Raw genomic sequence first — 20,281 nt, 5'->3', positions numbered from 1 at the left:
TTATTCCTTGCACAGGGGCCTTAAAACAAATAAAATTGTATTCTTTTGATACATTCGTTTTTTTGCACGTTCGGACTTCCTCACCGACACCATCAATGAAATGTGGAAGAAAGGCAAGCTACCTGACGACTGGAAACTCACCCACGTGATTTTCATTCCCAAACAGGGCAAGGCGTCTTGCCTTGGTCACCTCCGCCCCATCTCGCTCATGTCATGCGTGGGTTAGGTGGCCAAAAATGTCCAACAGAATCGGTCGATACCTCAAGGACAACGAGTGCCTCCCACACCACATGATCGGCTTGCAACCCGAGTTATCTACACAAGGCACCATGTTACTCCTAAAGCGTCAGATGCCTGACGGAGAAAACACTCAGGAAACCCGTACCATACTCGGCCTCGATTTAGAAAAGGCATTTGATAACATCGCACACTCATCCATCCTAAAGGCGATCACAGACCTTGGGCTTGGACGTCGGTTCTATGACTTTATCCGTTCTTTCCTAACCTGGCACAAGGCTATCCTACATGCAGGAGACCTTGTGTCGGAAGCAGTCGAGTTTGGACAGCGGGGCACGCCCCCCCCAGGAATCAGTCCTCTCGCCGACACTTTTCAATCTCGTGATGATCGGGCTCTCCGAACGACTCTCGAAGATCGACGGGCTAAACCACACCATTTATGCGGACAACATAACCATCTGGTGCTCTGCAGGGTTGGATGGCTTCATCGAATCCGTCCTGCAGGAGGCCGTCGAAACCGCCGAGTCCTACCTTGAACACACTGGTCTCAAGTGGTCTCCCCACCAAGTCGGAACTGTTGCTGTACTTGTCCAAACGCCGGGCCGCCAAGCCCAGTGGGTGGAAACCACTGGCTCAATGCAACATCACTCTCCATACCAGGGACAGTCATACCTGTTACCCAAGGCAGACTCCATCAGGATCCTGGGTATGATCATTGAGTCCCGCGGAACCAACACCCAAACGGTGCGGAAGCTCACGACCAAGACGGAGAATGCCAAGCTTTGGGCTGGCCAGCCAACAAAACTCCCGATTTCTCCCCAACAACTGGTTTTTAGGACTTGCTCAATTATTTGGACGCTTTCGCAGCACTGCCATGTACGCCATAGAGCCGATGTATAAGAACATCTGAAATTTCGGACACAAGAACTCTTCGCCATCCAATTGTCCGGACCTTTTACCATGACCACAGGTCCGTAACGGCATAAGTTAAAGTCACCACCGCCACCATTTCGATTATCTCGCAGCCTCAAACCGGCGCTCTTGCACACCGATCCACTGGTAGCCATAGACACAACCCCGGCAAAACTAGGCCTAACTGCTTCAACGTACACTGCCAACCTTCCAGCTGTTCGGAGCCGTGTTTTTCATTGAAACAATTCACAATCAGGAAGGGCACCAACTCTGCCTTCGTAATCCTCGCCGATGGTTTCCACACGTGGAATACACAAGTTGCATAATGCCTGTTCTCAAAAGTCAGCTTTGCCGCACTCCAGCGGTGTTACATGGTGAATACCAAGAGTGGAAAGTGGCAACTGTCACAAGACACAGTAGATGTGCAGTCAAACCCACTTATAATGATACCGTTTTCAACAATATATTGGATATAACAATGAGCAGCCCATGCACCGTCAAATTTTGCAGGTGTTTCTATGGTAAAATAAACCACTTACTACAATGCTGCCATGCGGGTTATCGGTTATAACAATTTAATCTGGCTACAGGTGTGTTCTCCGAAAGGAAAAAGAAAGGAAAAAAAACAAGAGCCCCTTTGTCACATCCGCCTTTGTGCAGCGCATTCCCCCTGGCACACCTTTGTCCCATTGCCTTGAAATGCATGGTAACATTACCGTGTGTCACGTTAGCCGTGCAAAACATGTGTTAAAGTGATCGAGCATGTTGCTGCAAGGGGGGCAGAGGGTAGGGAGCAGGAGCGCATGCCAGTCTGTCCTTTCCCCGTAGTGTCCATCTCCTCCTTGTATGAGGGCCACGCGCCGTATCTTGGAGGTAATCTGCGGCAAGTGTAAAGCGCGAGCCGAGACAGTTCATTCTTTAATGCGCGTATTGTTCCCGCGCATCTAGGGTTGGCGGTCGCATAATCTCAAGTTTCCGAGACATGGTGTGAAGTGTTCACTCACATTGGGACAGCAAGTTTGTGGCCATCAAGTGATAGCTGTTAATGTTTGCTGGTGCACGCATGACACCGATAAAACCAAGAACCTTACTTCGTGCAATTGTCTGTTTGCTGTCGCCTTCAGCACTCCACTTTGCTGGCAAAACTGACTGTTCTTTTTTTTCCTCTGGACGAATATTCAGATCTTTTTACACTATTGTTCTGGGTTTTACACTATTGTTTGTAGGTGCCGGCTGCAGGCACCAAGCGCTGTCAGCCCTGGTGTCCCAGATTTACGGCACCACACAATGCAACACATGCAAATCTTGGACTCCATGAGCCATATCGATGCATTGCTCTCAGTGTGATCTGCACCACACACACTGGCATTCATAACCAAACTACGCTTTTATGACCGCACCGACTTATGATTTGTTTATAAGTGCTTACTGACAAGATACAGTAAAAGCTTGTTAAATACACAACACTTTATTTTAAAATTTTTGATATTTCAACGTAGCCGCCGTGTTCCGTTCAACAATATATTGAAAGCAATATGTGACTCATCCCGCTAATTCACACTAATATCCACATCGCCACCAATAATTCAAACACCGCATCATCGTGGATGGAGAGAGTGCTAGTGCACAGGAGCACGTTGGCAACGCTGGTGGCGCCACGTGGACCGCATAGCTTTGATCTTTCCATCTGCGGTCCTTTGTTTAGGCCTAACTGGAGAGACGCATTTGCGCCTGGCCATGCATGGCCAATGCCTCTGTTGCAGGTCGGTTCTCTCCCTCTCTCACAACCTCCAAGATAAAAATGCAAATGCGGCGCTGCGCATTTTTTTCTGACTTTTTTTTTTTTCTTTCATCTTACATACTGGAGGTTTTGCGCTTTCTTTACAAGGTGTTCTGCTGAGAAGCGGCATCAGGTAATGTTTAAAATATGGCGGCCGTGACATTTATCGCAGCTTGCAGTACCAAAAAGCATAGCCTTTGAGATTCGTGGTCGTTACTCAAAGGGAAACCTTAGGATACGTGTTTGGTCGCCACCTATACGTATAGGGTAATTCAGTGGCATGCAGCCGGTACAGCTACAAGAGTACAACAGAGGCCAACGTCGCAGCAGGTTGTGCATTTCGCGAGTGCATATTAGAGCACAGCTCTTGCTCCTGCGGCGAGTGGCGGCGGCAGTGCTTCTTCTCTCCTACCTCCTTTTCTCTTGCTTCTCCCTCCTTGTTGGCTCTGAGCCGTGCTTCCTCAAGGACTGCAGAAGACAGCGCTAACCTTTCCTTTCTCAACACGAACCACTTCTCTCAAGGCGGCTCGAAGGTGCGTTCATAGTCCGACGTTTTCGGTGCACATCGCTTGCGGCCAGTCACGCTATGCCGCTTGTGCTGCATCAGCCGAAATGCCGTCCCCTCTTCAGAGCATGCGCAGAACGATCCCCAACCCATACACCGCGTTGAACGGTTGTCTGCGACCGTCGGCAAAGCAGCGTGGGCACCTTTTTTTTTTTTTTTTTCCGCACCATGCATTGAGGGTCGGCACGACGAACGAGCAGATGGAGCAAGAGCCATCTTGACATCGGGCACGTCGCACCGCGTTGGCTGCATCCCGGTTACGTTGGCTGCGTCGGTGTGTCGAACTTTAGACGTTGTTCTCGCCGACGTGACATAGCGTGTGTGCGCTGATATATACATGCTTTAACCGAGCGATTTTTTTCTGACTTTCATTAGTTAGAATTTTGTAAATTCGAAATGGTGAACTTTAATGTACTATGCACCAGGAATGCTCTTGGAACTTATGAAGTTGTTTTTACTACTGAAGTTTTAAAACCTCGAATTAACAAAATTTGCAATTTAACAAAGTTTTTTGCTGCAAGTGCAACTTTGTTATATGGAGGGTTGTCTGTATAACAATTATTCGTTACAACAATGGAATTTTCTTGGCACTTAATGTTTGTTATAATTGGGTTCGACCATTCCTTAGAACTGTTTCGTTACCGCGAGAAAATGCTCATCTTTTATATGTCTCTGGAAAAATTTATTTACCACTACAAATAATATCCCAGCACACATTGCAGCATAGCATATTGTGCATAATGAAATGCTCTTTCGAAAAACATACATTGCTAAACGAAAAAAATTATTAGGTAAATCAAAAATTCTACAAGTGCCATTTTTGCTGCGAGTTGATAAAAACAATAATGAAACATGCTGTCTACAAAAACGTAAATATCAAAAGAAATTCAGAATATTTGAAAGATAAATAACCCAGGAATAGTGTCTAATTAAATGCTCAGTACACAGCCGTTCTTTGGATACAAAAAAGAAACTAAGATCGGTTCATCGCTCATTCCATGCGGTGAAGCAATTCCTGGATTTTGTGAAGCATAGGTGCACTCTGCAATTTTCCCACAAAATGTCTAGTTTTTGTTCAGCTTTGCAGTCCTTGTAACACATTTTGCAGTTCCGCCTATGGGGTTCTCACACCCATGCTCTTCGGACAAAGGAACGACAACACAGTAGTGCAAACAATCACAAGGGCATTTATTGCACCTTTCATAGATCAATGCCTGCCAGCCGAATTGCTATCCACAAAACATGCCGATGGGCGCGCGACAAATCTAGAAGTCTGACTCACCGCGACCGGATAACGAGCGAATATGTTCGCCCCATGTTGGATCCCAACGCCTGGTCGTTCGCGCGTACGGTCACGCGAACAGTGGCGCGTTCGATGGATGCCACGCGAGACGGTCTCGCAGAAGCATGGATCGGAGCACGCGCGGGACATCCGCGTCGTACCTCGACCCAGGCAGCATTAGCAGTGCAACACTCGCACCATCTCTCGTACTGCGCCTCAACCAGACCGACTGCAGCGGGCATCACGCAGGCCACACGGCGAAGCCGGATTGCAGGAAAAGGGAGCTATGCGGGAAAAACATATCAGGGGACGCGCAAGAGTAGCGCATCCCCACACGCCTTATCGGCATCTTCTGAGGATGGTTCGATGAGAAGTCCAAGGAACATACTTCACCAATTCGTCTAGGGTCATGCACCCCTTCCAGGACAAATCGCTCTCAGCATAGCTGGGCAACTACAAGATTATGCATCCAATCATATTTTTTTGCATTTTTGCTGATTGTCTTTATCGCCTCTGCAGAGAAAAGGAGTAGAGAGAAATCCCACACCGTTGTAAACTGTCTTGCACTTGTGGGTCGAGATGTGCAACGGGCGGCCTTCTTGGCGTGAACGGAAGTTTCTTTGCTGCCGATGGCAGCACATCATAACCAAGCGAAGTATGCACCATGAAGGTAATCCGTAGAGCGCTCAGGTCGTGCAAAAAAATCGGCAGATAAGCACACACAAGGCAGGAGACCACTCAAGGCAGTAGAGAAAACTCACCGGTGAACAGCTGCGGATGTTCCATGCTGACTCAAAACATTGTCGCCATCAGAGCTTGAATCTGCTTTCTTGTCATCTTCAGAATCAAAACTCCAGTCGTCCTCACTAAATTGAAGGGCAGATGCAGCATAGTTTCGAGCACGACACGCGACACAGCCGCGCGGGACGCCGCCATGCAAGCGACTTTCAGTAACAGCGCCTTGCCGGAGTTTTACGAGAGAAGCGAAACCTAAACTCTTGGAATCTGGTTGAAAATACCAGGTCCACATGTTGGACATGCGGCAGACATTTGGAAATACACTTCGGCAGAACAAAACGACTCAGGACTCCAAACCAAAGCTCACTAGCGAACAGCTGGCGTAATTTTCAGTTAATTATCACCGCTCAGCACTGTCGGGCTGCAAAGCTGGCGATATAATTAAATTCTTTACTTGATGGGAGTCATTTGATTACAAAATTTGGATGCTAGTGGGAGGTAATCATGAGCGGCATGCTTTTTTCTCAAGCGCAGCAGAAGGATACAGCGACACGTCTTTTTGGTACCACATATGCACATTAGTTTGCAAAAAGGTCCGTCAAAAATCACAACATCGCCAGCGCACAAAAATTTTAACTGTTTTTGAAAGTGCAGTGTCTGTACTAACTACTGGATGGCCTTAAGTGGATAAGAAACAGCTGCAACATGTCGATATCGGCTATCTAAATCATCGATCACTGGTGATCGATTTGAATAGGCATGGTAACAAAAGAGTTAAGGAGAGACCTTCCTCGAAACAGCTTTTTTTATCATTTGTACTAGACTTGAAGGCATAGCCGCTTGGAGAGCTTTTTATGCCGATTTCAAGTCTGCAATTAGGTGTTGTGTTGCCACTGTAGTTAAGTTATATTATACTCAATGACAAATTATATAGCAATCTTTACAGACACTTTTTTATCTACTATACCCACAAAAAGTATCATGTTGTAGCTTGTTTAGCTACACAGTGCCAGTATCTAGCCAAAAGTTAGTTTGAAAATATGAAGTTCGCTGTCAATTTTTATACATTTGAAGCTAAATAAAACAGATGTGAATGTAACAAATGTATTAGGAGTGTGCGAATAATTTAAAGGTTAAATAGCAACTATTCAATTTGAAGACCAAATTGAACTGTACAATGCTGTATTTGTTATTCAAAAGTTTTGAATATTCGTACACCCCTAGAATATATGCCTATAATGAATATCGCATATACCATATTTACTCGCATAATGATCGCACGTTTTTGAGAAAAAAAATTTACGCAAATTCACGGGCACGATCATTACATGGGTTAAATTTCCCGTGAAAAGAAAACATTTTTTTTTTTTTTCATCCCGTGTTTGCTGTGGGATGACAACAGGTCAGCAAGCAGGCGGCTGCCGCTGTAACAGTACGGGACAGCAAAACAAAAATGGCGGCCGGCAGAGCAAGGCAAACGTGCTGAACGCTATTTTTTTTCCTCTCGTGAGTACATTACGCACATTGAAACAATTTCTTCTGTACCAGTAATGAATAATATCGTTAATATCAGCAAATTTGCGACAATAGCATAGCCATGTCCACTTTGGGGGGGCAGCAACGGAGATGGGTGCTCTTAGCTGCCAGTGACGGAAACACATGGCAGGAAACTGCGGCATTTGTCTTCACTATTATCCTAATATGGCACGTTTCCGTTAAGGGTGGGCAAATATCTTAGCTGTGTTACAAGCGTTGGCATATGAATAGGGTACACTTCTAACATATCAGTGTAAATGTGGCCACTATCATTGCCGCTCCCAATTTGTTGCGTGCCCACAGGTGCAGACGAGAAGAAACGAAAGGCGCCTTTTTTTGTTGTTGTTGACGAAAACCATAATGAAGCCTACAAATAATAAAGCCAAGGCAAGTTTGGTTGTAGCTTTTTTTTTCTCATGGAAGTGCGGAAAGTAATTGGAATGAATAAAATAGGGCATCTGCTTAAGAATGTTTGGTGCGTGCAGACCGCTTAGTATATCTCCAAGAGTCATTCGCATAGGATTCAACAGCATTCAACAGATTGTAAGTGCGGTCATCATTAGCTAGACTTGGCACACGACATATCGCTGCGACAAGTTCGGGGTGCGATCATTACACGGGAAAGAAAAAACATTGAATTTTGACAACAAATTCAGGGGTGCGATCATTACGCAAGTGCGACCATTACGCGAGTAAATACGGTAATAAAGCTACTTTCATGTCAACTGTGACTTCGTTATGGCACAATTCAACTTCATATGAATTCCTGTGTGCCACTCATCATATCATCTCTGCTTAGCTCCTGCTTACCATTTGTAAATGGTGTGATCAACATCCATAACGATCCTTACACATTGAAGTTCTGGGGGTCTAGTTCTGGGCATCAGCCTATTTTTATGTCCACTGCGGGGTGAAGGCCTCTCCCTGCGATCTCCAATTACCCCTGTCTTGTGCTAGCCAATTCCAACTTGCACATGTAAATTTCCTCATTTCATCACCTCACCTAATTTTCTGTCGTCCTCGACTATGCTTCCCTTCCCTTGGCACCTATTCAGTAGCTCTAATGGTCCACCGGTTATCTACCCTATGCGTTACATGGCCTGGCTAGCTCCACTGTTTCTTTTAATGTCGACTAGAGTATCGGCTATCCTCGTTTGCTCTCTGATCGACACCGCTCTCTTCCTGTCTCTTAAGGTTACGCCTAACATTTTTCGTTCCATAACTCTTTGCACAGTCCTTAACTTGTTCTCGAGCTTCTTTGTTAACCTCCCAAGTTTCTACACACATTCTACACATTGTTGGTCTTGTTGGTCTTGGTCTTGGAATGGTGCTTACCATAAGTATTCAGTTGTTAATTACACAAACTTTTGCATGCAAAGGATGGTTTTTCACAAAACTCAATGTGGAAGTGAACAAAAATAAATGTGTTATCTTTCGTATTTCATTCGTCCAGTGTTGCCCTAAGCTGCTACCAGTGAGAGCAGCGCTTTAATATTTATCGCACTGGTGCCCACACTTTCTGATGGCCTCATTTCAGGTGTGCATGCTTACGCCACTGGCAGGTCAGGCAAGAGCTGAGCAGCTCTCCCAGATCTAGTCTTTAGTGCGGAATAAAGAATTCGCAGCTATCAGAAAATGGAGATGGGTCTGTAGCTTTTTCACAGAAGTCTCAAGACCAGTTGTGTGTGTGGAGGGGTGGGGGAGGGGGGGGGTGGGGGGGTTGGAGAAAGAGCAAGCATCCTGAGAAAGTGAAGTATGCTTCAAGTTGGAAGGGGTAGGCGGCATAGCTGCCTATGTCAGAGTTGACCTCTCTTAATATTTTCTTTTTCTTGCTTGCTTTCCAGATCAAATATTTGTAAAACAAACATATTGCATGGTTACATTTTTGTTGATTATGAAGAAAAGCACTGTAATTCTCATCAAGCCAGCTTTGGCCTTGTGCATCTTTCACTTGCGTGCATTTTGTTGTTTTGCTTTGTTTGCCAGCATATTGCTGTGTTACAAATGTTTTTGAAGTCAACTTGTTTCTAGTTAACAACTTGGCAACAAGTCTTTTTTTCAACATTAAGGATATATTTTTCAATTTCTTTGGCAATGTAGGCCTCTTCATTTGAGTTTTATGGGCTTGTTAACAACTTGCTTTATTTCCCCTCCTCTCTAAATGCCATATGGCTTGAAAGTATTGTATATATTTACAAGAAATATATACATAATAGATACACAAACTGCATGCTATTCCAATCAAAGTAAAAAAAGTATCATGTCACATCCGTGTCAAAAATCACTGTTGCATGCTGCTTAGTCAGCGAGAAAAACACATTTGTGGAACAGATTAAGATAAGTACTCTGATGTTAGCATTGTCTTTGGAGTTGAGGCATCTTGAAGACTCTAGTAACACTTGCGTCCCCCTTATCTATTACTCCCATCTATTAACTCTCTATTGACTGTATTTCCAACTTGCATCATAGGGCCCCTTTAAGAAGAGGAAACCACTGATGCTCATTAGACTGATTTGACCTTCCTGATGTATCTCCCGTGCAAAGAGCTTGACATGCTTCTCTCTTTGTTTTTTCTCCCTGCAGATGACCCTGCTCGAGTGCTAACCCATGAAGTTGCAGGAGTTCCCAACTCGGTGCTAAAGATGCTTGCTGAGCTCTTTTCAGACAGCACAACAGCTGAACTTTTCTACTTGAATGATGTTGCTGTCCTGGTGGACATTGTAGCCAGGCAGCTAAGTGACCTGCCACCTGGTGATAAGGTAAGTTGTAGATGGGCATTCTGCACTTTTCAACTAGATCTACTTGTAGCAACCCTTACACGGAAGGCACAAAGCTATAACAAACATAGTACAAGACAGGACAGTGCTTTTCGTATGTCTGATGTTGGCTGTTCTGTTCAGAAATTACCGGTTGTCATTTGGCTATGTCTCTGAGTCACCAGCTGCAAGTTTCTTTTCGACACATAATTTAAGGTTGCACCTTGTGCAATTGTAGTGGTGATTTGTATTGGTGATGATGGCCAAAAGTTAGTGCAGCCATTAGGCAATTCATTACTCCATTGGCAAGGTATCTTTTAGCTCATTCTTTAGTTCGCAGGTTTCATGCTGAGACCTCAGACTTGTAACCTGTGAATTCACCTTGTCATTGCTTTCTCTGGATACTATGCACACCTCATTGACCGTGGGGACAACTCAGTGTAAATAGTATATTGCCAGGTGCCTGAAACTCTGCAGCATGTCTCTTGTGACTGTCCTCCGTATGTTAGAGAGACAGACATTGACCTCTATACAGGCAGGCATCAGAAGGCCTGCATTATCTTATCAGAAGTTTCTATTTTGAGTGTGTGATGTGACCTCGTGGCAGCAAAAACACCAAGTGCTGTTGTGGATTATTTGCTGGATTTGAGGCTTAAAAGGACTACTTTGTTATGTGGCAGTTATATAATATGTATCCCTTCTTCCTGTCCTCCTCCTCATTCTTTTTGTTCCCTTTCCTCATTCCATAGTGCAGACTGGAAGTCCAAAGCATTCTATCTCAGGCCAACAGCTCTGCTTTTCCTGTAAATTTTCCGTGCCCTAGCTGGTGTTGAGTAGTACGGAAAGTGATGCAAAGAACATTCACTGACTGTATCATTATTTTGATGCTGTTATATGAGACTGTTTCCAAATTAATAAGGATAAGGGATATGACATGTCATGGCTGTATACAAGCAGGATGAAAGACAGAGTGAAGATGAAGCAGAAGAAAGCACCTTACACATAGGCCAAAGTTTACTAATGGATGTGAATTTAAGAGCTACTAGTGGTCTATGGACTACCTGACTTGTTATTTGCAGCGTTTAGTGCACTAGCAAACCATTTTCATTCGCCTATACTTCCTGAGTCAATCTTTGAGGTGTTACACATATCCATTGTTTCCACTTGTGCAGCATGCAGTGCCTCCGTGGCACCATTCATTTCATGTGAATGCATCCTGTAATGTTTGGAGTCGGGCATGAAATAGATGGTAGCTGGCCCATGCCGTCGTCCAACTTATCCACACCCGCCGTGGTTGCTCAGTGGCTATGGTGTTGGGCTGCTGAGCACGAGGTCGCGGGATCGAATCCCGGCCACGGCGGCCGCATTTCGATGGGGGCGAAATGCGAAAACACCCGTGTGCTTAGATTTAGGTGCACGTTAAGGAACCCCAGGTGGTCAAAATTTCCGGAGTCCCCCACTACGGCGTGCCTCATAATCAGAAAGTGGTTTTGGCACGTAAAACCCCATAATTTAATTAACTTATCCACGCTGAGGACGTTGTTGAAGGGAAGGACTGCTTCTCATCGAGAACAAGGAATATGGGTTTATTTACAGTAATTACATGAGAATGTTACAGTTCATCAGTCTAACATGACTGAAAGAGGAATGCACACTCAGCAGCCGCACAACAGCTGCTTATAAACACTCTGTCCTCCCTAGATGCCTAGGTGATGGAAAAACGGCCGTTCAACCTGCTATCAATTCGGAGCGTTCAGTGTTATCGTAGCCGACCCGCCTTTGAGGGGGGGCAGGGGTTTACACACACACTTCCGCACAGGTTTCACTGACCACGCTGAGGTGAGCGGGTTCTCGCAGACCCAGTCTTGCCCCGAACAGGCGCCCCTTCATCCCAGTGTTGACTCCGCAGACAATGGCCGCGGCGGCTGTCCATTGTCTGGCATCTTCAAAGGCCTGTGAGAAGGCACCGCAAAGCACCTCTTTCCAGGAATTCCCCCTGCTTCAGTCGAACCGTGAAGGCATTGGTGATTTCACTAGTTGGTCCGCCAACCGCATTTAGTCATAGTGGCGCCGAGGGGGTGTTGTGCGGCACACTGTCGGCCCTACAAAACGAGTCGCCGCGGAAGGTGGGGAAGGCTTCCATGGTCGCTTCGGGGAAGCTTGCCACGCTCGCAGCTGCGGCTTGCTGGGAAAATTTTGTAGGTCGGTACCCTTGCAGGCCGTTCGTAACAGTCCACCATGGTGTGTCTGCCCACACTCCCTGTATTAGTTGGGAGGTTAAGGGGAGGTGCACCTCAGAGATCTGTTTTCATTGACAATAAAGGTAATAGGATGGAATGTATGCATAATATAGAGCTTATTCTCTTAATTTTAATATTATTTTAGTTTCTCAGTATATTATTATTTTTCTGTGCCACCTGGAAGTAGAAAAAGTAGTCTCTTGTGAGAGGTTTCAGCTTTGTAACTGGCCTAGAAGAATGGTGTAAAATGGGCTATTTACTACAGTAAAAGCTCGTTAATTCATAACTCGTTAATTCGAAATAGCCGCCACGGTTCGTCCAACACTGTATTGAAAGCAAGCAATATGTAACACATCCCACTAATTCGCACTGAAAACTGCACCGTCACCGATAATTCAAACTCCGCGCCATCGTGCATGGGGAGAGTGCTAGTGAATGGAAGCACATTCGCGACGCTGGCGTTGCCGTGCGGGCTGCGCAGCTTTGCTTTTTCCATCTGCGGCCCTTTGTTTAGGCCTGACTGGTGAGCGACACATTTGCGCCTGGCCAGGCATGGCCAACGCCTCTGTTGCATGTAGCTTCTCTTTCGTGAGGTTCCGTATAAAGCTCATGGGCAATAAAATCATTGCCGTGCGCCATATGCCGTATGTGTGAGCGAAAGCGTGCAAGGGTGACCCAGCGAACGCGGCTCAATCTCGCATGCACAAGCGAGAAAGGCAGGGCAGATGCGCACCCTCTCCTGTCGCGCGCGGAGTGAGGGAGGGAGGGAGGGAGGGAGGGAGGGAGGGAGGAAGGGTGGGTGGGTGGGTGGGTAGGTGGAAGGGAGGGAGGGAAGGGGGCGCATTCTTCTCCAGCAGTTGCTGCTTAGGCGTGGCCATGCAGCCACCGTATCTTGAAAGCAATCTGCAACGTGGCCAAAGTGCGCACCCGTCTGGGCCTCATCTTCAACACAATCTGCGATGTTTGCAGAGTGTGCATTATGTCGGTAGCTTCATATGCGATGTGCTTTCCACGTTTCGTTCGCGTTGAAGCGATAGCTGTACGAAGGTCACTTCGCTTGCGGCTACTGCCGCGTATTCCTCACTCCAGCGTTTTTCAGCGGGTTTCCGCGGTCATCTAGTGAAATGTGTTCATGTTTACCTGTGAGTGCGTGACACCATACTTGTTAATTTAGTTAGTAAGCAAACGTTTACAAATTTACACGACCGATAAAACTACTATCCTTATTTCGTATAGCTATCGCAATCGATGCTTCGCTTTTCGGGCGAAAATGCAACATTTCTTTTCTCTCCGTGCCAGTCGGCAAGATGAATACGGTGATGGAGCAAGAGCCCTCTTGACATCAGGCACGTCTGACCGCATTGGCCGCATCCAGTTACGTTGGCTGCACCAGTGCTTTGAACTATAGACGTTCATACCAACGCGACGCAGTGTGTGTGCGTGTGTGCTAACGCCATGTCAGACTATATATGCACCTTAACCGAGATACTTATTCTCTTACTTTTATTAGTTCGAATTTGTATAATTCGAATTTTCATAGCATCCCCGTGGACTTCGAATTAACGAGCTTTTACTGTATCTATAAGCAAATAATTGGAAGTAAGCTGCAAACTGATTTTCTTTCAACTTTATTATTCAAGAAAAAAAGCTTGTCTGGACTATAGTTACTAAGAGCATTCATGATTGGTTTCCTAAAGTTAACATGACAAGGTTGCTGTATATTACAGTAAAGCACTAAAGACCGTATTTACTTCCATAATGATCGCACACGCGTGCGTAATGATCGCATCTACAGCGGCTGCATTTTGATGGGGGCAAAATGCGAAAACACCCGTGTGCTTAGATTTAGGTGCACATTAAAGAACCTCAGGTGGTCCAGATTTCTGGAGTCCCCCACTACGGCGTGCCTCATAATCAGATCGTGGTTTTGGCACGTAAGACCCCTTAATTTAATTTTAATTTCTTTTTAATGATTGCACCCCTGAATGGGTCAAAATTCTATTTTTTTTCTTTCCCGCATAATGATCGCATCCTGAACTTGCCGCAGCAATATGTCGTGTGCCAAGTCTAGCTGATGGTTACCATCTGTCAAATGCTGTCAAATGCTACGCAAATGACTGTTGAAGACTTACCAAGCGGCCTGCACGCACCAAACAGATTCTTAAGCAGATGCCCCATTTCATTCCTTTCATCACTTTCTGCACTTGCAAGAAGAAAAAAAATCTACAACCAAACTTGCTTTGACTTTATTGTTTATAGGCTTTATAATGGTTGTGGTCAACAAGAACAAAAAAGGTGCCTTTTGATTCCTCTTGTCTGCACTCATGGGCACGCAACAAATCGCGAGTGGCAACCACAGTAGCCACGTTTACATTGACATACCTGCCAACCCTCCCGAATCGCCCGGGAGACTCTCGATTTTTTACTGAACTTTCCGATTGTATGATTGCTGTCATATATCTCCCGAAAAGTGGTCTCTGTTCGCGCAATAATGGTTTTTGCGAAACCAGCACCGCAGAATCTGCAGCCACATCATAATCGTCAGCATCACCAACAACGGCCGCACTACCACCATCGGTATCATTGACTAAGCAGCTGACTACGGTGCCTAGTAAGCCGACCAAAGCCAGAGCCAATGTAGCTCTTGCATTTCAGGCATACCTTCCAGCATGGTACATCTTGTTGCTGCTCCTTGTGTATATGATTAGTGTTGGCTAGGCCGTCTGTGTGTGGTGCACCGTGTAAAGTTAGAATCTTTGTGAGGCCATGGCGCTATCAAAGCACAAGAAAAGGTATTTGCAGAAGTTTTTGCGATCTTATACTTCTGAATTTCCGTGCTTTTTGACATCAAGAAAAGAATATTTTGCATTTTGTACAACGTATGGATGCGACGTCAGTGTGTCTCCCGGTGTGAAAGGCGACTTGAAACTGCACGTTTCCACGGCGGAGCAGCAAGGCAACATAGTGAACCTTTTCCGGAACAAGTGCGACGACAGTGTCATACATGTGGAGTGCCTGTTTACGGGGTTCCTCGTCAAGCACAACCTACTCCTTAGTGTCAGCAACTACATTGGGCCTCTTCTACGGAAAATATTTCCAAAATACGACGAGGCGAAGCGCTATGGATGTGGACGCAACTTTGAAACGCAACTCTGAAAAATGCGGAGGTAACCAACCTGAAATTTATTTCACGGGCATCGCTCTCGAGTCTTCATTTCTTTATTCAGAGTTTCCCTCAGCTGCTGCCCCAAGATTCCAATGAATCTGCTGAAGATGCTTTAGATGCTCTTGAAGCTGAGTATGCCACATTATACATGCTCACAGTCTTCCAGAGGACATTCTGAATGAAGAAAGGTGGGACGTGCAGTGGTCTATGGTTGGAAAAATGAAAAACACTGATGGAAAACATGTTTCACCGAGTTGCTAAGGTGATGCTGGGTTTACTCGTGATACCGCATAGCAACGCATAGTGTGAGAGGATTTTTAGCATGGAGCGAAAAACTAGGACTGAGTTCCGCTCATCAATTTGCAGCACAACACTCAAACACCTGCTGCTAGTGAAGGACCGTCAGTCTGGACCATGTTTCGAGCAAAGCTACTCCGAGAAATGTTTGAAGTGAGCAAAGTCTGCTATTGCAAGGTCCTGCAAAAGTACTCATCGAACACTGCCTGAAAGTTTGAACGAAACCCCCTCCCACCAGAAGTTGAAACAGTGAATGCGCCCCCCCCCCCCCCTTCTGGCGCAAATAAAAAGTATCCCGATTTTTTATCTCGCCAGGTTGGCAGGTATGCATTGATATGTTAGAAATGTGCTCTATTTATATGCCGACGCTTGTAACACAGCTAAGATATTCGCCCACCCGTAGCGGAAACGTGCCATATTAAGATTGTAGTGAAGACAAATGCCGCAGTTTTCGCAGCATGCCCGCCATGTGTTTCTGTCACTGGGCTTCTTCAATTTTCCACTTCTGGCTACCCGCGGGCTGCCAGAGCCAGCCAGAGCGTCTTCGATTTTCTCAGGTTGCTCCGCCCACCATGCTACGCACGTCCGCCGGGTGTTTGTTTTGCTCGGGCTGGACGGTTCTGGCTACCCGCGGGCTGCCAGAACCTGCCAGGACCATTTTGGTCTGGCTGCTCTCTGGAAGTTCTCTGGCTAGCAGATGACTAAAAGAAGGTGATAAGCGCTCGCCACCATCTTTGCGGGGACTTCACATATTGCAACGCGGGCGCTTGAGGACTTGAATTTACCTCGCCCGGCCAACTGTCTACGGTTATCTTTGGATTTCCTTACTTCTAGCGTTATCTTTTTAGGTGCTAACGCACCGTTCTGCATTGCAAAGTGGTGCGATACAAGCAGTGGTGAACCGTTTGAAGCTTTTGTGTGTGTATGTGTGTCCCCAAGGCTTCTTTGCGGCGATCAGCGTGCCACGCTCTCATGCGTGCATGTTATCTGCATCGTGTTCCACGCAAGTTGTAGACGCTCATTCACACATATTGCGGTACATTTTCGGTTCGTCTTTCTCTGGTGGTGTTCCTTTTCACATATCTCGCGTATGTATGCAGAGATATCTCCTTTTTCTGCAGTTAGCGAAGGCGTTGCAGCTAGCCCGTGTTCGCTCCATCTCTCCATCGTATGCTTGGGTGGCATCTCGAAACCGATATGTGTCCGAACTGCAGGCCGTTGATGTAAGAATGCACTGGTTGAGTAATAGGCACACGTACATTGGCTTATTGCTCTCATGATCGCGACCAATGTTGTTTTTCATGTGAAACTTTTCACTGGTCATAGGTGGCGTGCATTTTCACGTGGCAGCCACGTCCCCAGCTCCTTAGGCGCAAAATGAGAAGCACCATCAGCCACAACAAACTTTCTGAAATCGAAGCCCAAGCAGGTCAGCACGAAATTTTATGTGTATAAGACGTACCCGATATCCTGCTTCTTCATGTCTTGTAAATTGATGACACAACGCCAACTCATCAATGTCGCCGGTGGGCGACGTGATCGCTGTGAGCAGGGATCCTCGAGCTATCGCTTTCGAGGATACAGTCACTTACGCATGATTTTGCGTCTTGTCATCTGACACGTCCGAGACCATCTGTTGCACTGCACAAGGTGAGGTTGGCCCAGTGTGTATCCTGTGCCGAGTCACGCGAAAGTGATCGTATCCCTGAATGCAACTATATATTTTCAAGCTGGCAACGCATAAATGGGCCGACTACGCCGAGCGTGCACCGGCCTCGCTGGGTGTGTAGCATGTTTACATTTGGCCAGCTGTCCCGGCGTTCGATTTTGCAAACTTCGGGCAGGTTCGGGTTGTCTTGGGATATCCCAGCCCACGTGATTTCCTATCGGGACCGGAACTAGCTGGCTGCCATCTGGCTGCCAGCGGGCTGCCAGAACTCCAAAAATCGAAGAGGCACACTGGCAGCTGAGCGCACCCATCTGTGTTTCTGTCCCCTCAAAGTGGACATGGCTGCATTATTGCTGCAGACTTGCTGATATTCACAATATTATTCATTACTGATATGGAAGAAACTGTTTTATGCATGTAATGTACTCACGGGAATAAAAAAAATCGAGTTCGGCTAGTCCAGCATTGCTCCGCTGGCCGCCATTTTTGTTTTGATGTCCCGCACTGTTACAGCGGCAGCCACCGGTTTGTTGACCTGTTTGTCCGTAGCAAATGCGGCATGAAAAAAAAAATTTTTTTTTTCTCTGGAGGGTAAAAAGGGGGGCGGCCGCAACTGCGCATGTGGCGGCCTGCGCGACCGCGCATGGCCCTATCTTGAGAGTGTTATGCGTAGGGGGCAAAGTCTAGGTGCGTCAGCAGCTCGTAGCTTTGTGCATGCTGTGTGTTCTCAGCGCTCACTTTTCGTTGAAGCGATAGACAGCATGAATGTCGCATTGCTCGCTGCTGGTGCGTTTCCTCATGCCAGCATTTTGACATTGAATTTCTGCCGTCATCAAGTGAGATGTGTTCATGTTTGCTTGTGCGTATGTGACACCATACTTGTTAGTTTTGTTAGTATGCATACGTTAACAAGTTCATACAGCTGCTAAAACTACTATCCTTGCTTCGTATAGCTGTCCACTAATTTGTTATCGAAATCGATGCTTCGCCTTTTGAGTGAAACTGCAAGTTTTTTTTTTACAATGACGAGTCTGAACCGAAAGGTTCCGATGGAAAAGTTATCGGAGACGGTGCGTCACATCCGATTCTGTACAACAAGACGAGCCCTAAATACAGTACAAGGACATGAAGGTGACACTCGGTACCTCATTCTTATCTTTTGCATGCAGCGATGCTGCAACAGAAGGAAGCACACCAACATGATTATGATCAACGGCAACGACTTCGTCATCTTCATAAGACCTGACGCGTTAATGCAGGATGAAGAATGTACTAAACGCAGCTCTGATCTGTCAGCAGACAAAGAAAAAAAGCATGCGAGCACACCGAGGAAAGCAGCGGCGAAGGCCCAGTCTTGCCTCGGCAACTCTGCCGGGGCAGTCTTAGGTGGCAGTAAGGAGGCTTAGGCGGCAGAGGTAATTAGCATCATCCACCAAGCTGGCGGTAAAGCAAATCTGCTTCCCTCCCGTCCCTCCTTACAAATGCGCTCCCCTTGCCCTGCCTCTCAACTCTTTCGTAACTCCCTCACCTTTGATGGTCTTCGCATGCACCCTTAGCCTGCTCCCTGAACTTTCGTTTGCTGGGAAGCGAGCATTGGCCAGTGCGAGCTGTTTCGTGGTCCACGCACGCTGTATGCTTGCGCGCCGCAATATTTCACGACTCGCACTGTTTGTGCATCCTACTATGGTGCACGAGTACTCATGAACATGCCCTCCTTTTAAATTGAACTTCTTCTAATTTAAACAATTTTTCGGGCCCCTTCGAGTTCAAATTATCGAGATTCAACTGTACACTAGCAGGGGCCTCAATTCGGGCCTCAGAAGCAGAAACCGCTGAGGAGGTGGCCATCGCCATGGCATTATCCTTCACAATAGCCAATACCACAGTCAGCCACTTGATTGAAAACTTAATTATTCCATCGAGCTGGGGTGCCCACCTCTTAACCTACACGCAGGTAGGGGGGAGGACGAAGCAGTCCCCGTGCATTGAGGACGGTGAGTCTTCACAGCCTCAATGGCCAGGCAGATTGCTCGACACTGGTTGTCTTCAGCCTCGCTCTGGAGCAAGGCCTACCAGGCTTCTCTACTGTCAATCTTTTCCTTGACCCCTGGGGAGCCAGCACACTCCCATATTACATGGTCTAGCGTACCTTTCTCCTTACAAATTTTGCAGAGGGCATTGTTATAATCCCTCGTCTGATTTAAGTAGATCCAATATGGTGATGTATAATTGTTTCCCTGGAGGCGCCGCCAAATGCGAGCTTCCTTCAGAGAGAGAGACTGATGCGGAGGCAGAAAGATTCTTCTTTCGGCTTTGTAATTATCTACGGTTTCCCTGTACATGGTGATGTTATCTTTGATCCCTGGAACTGGCTGCTCTAGAGTTGCCCGGTGGTAGAGTGCTCGGGCGAGCTCGTGAGCGGCTTCATTACCTGGGACTTCTTCATGGGCCGGAACCCAAATACAAGTTGTGTCCCTCCTAGGAGGGTTTTTTAGTAGAATTTGGGGGGCCTCTTCAGAGATTCTCCCTTTGCTAAAATTTCGGATAGCTAATTTGCTATTGCATAATATGACCCCCACTTTTGTACCCACACAAGCCAGCGTTACTGCAACCTTCTCGGCTGTACGGGCTTCCCTCGTGCACGTGGAGCACGCTATCTTAACGCACCCGTCGCCATCAACCACCATCGATACCGCAGCCCCGTCTCTGCCACAAGCGGCGTCCACGTACGCTACTTTATGCTCTTTAAGTTTATTTACTGGAGCCTTAGCCCTGTGAGCTCTCCTCTCTTTGTTGTAGGTAGGATGCATATTTTTAGGTAGGGGGGCAATTCGGAAGTGTTTACGCACGTCCAACGAAACGTCCCCTGTCGCATTGGATTCCTACCCATTACATGATTTTTCTCCCTGTTTTGGACTGGCCTAATCTTTCCAACTGAGGCACTCGTACTGCCTCAATGAGCGCAACTAGCGTGTTGTGAACCCCCATTTTGAGAAAGAGGTCTGTCGATGTCAAGTCTGGGAGCCGTAGGGCTCTCTTAACGCTCTTCCTAATGATCGCATCTATTTTCTCATTTTCTTCTTGTTTAAACACAAGATATGGT

General features: G+C 46.5%; 1 protein-coding gene across 2 annotated transcripts in view; it reads left to right on the top strand.

Annotated features, from left to right (window-relative positions):
• The window catches only part of LOC126548005 (NCK-interacting protein with SH3 domain), an 81,873-nt gene that overhangs the window by 57,282 nt on the left and 4,310 nt on the right, over window positions 1–20,281 (top strand). For both annotated transcript variants that reach the window (XM_050196077.3, XM_050196076.3), the window contains exon 11: window positions 9,634–9,809. In XM_050196077.3, the coding sequence (XP_050052034.1) occupies window positions 9,634–9,809 (176 nt within the window). The remainder of the gene's footprint in view (window positions 1–9,633; window positions 9,810–20,281) is intronic.

This window comes from Dermacentor andersoni, chromosome 1, assembly GCF_023375885.2.
Source record: "Dermacentor andersoni chromosome 1, qqDerAnde1_hic_scaffold, whole genome shotgun sequence".
NCBI classification, from domain to species: domain Eukaryota; kingdom Metazoa; phylum Arthropoda; class Arachnida; order Ixodida; family Ixodidae; genus Dermacentor; species Dermacentor andersoni.
Note: the sequence above shows the minus strand (reverse complement) of the source record. Positions and strands in the feature narration are given on the sequence as shown.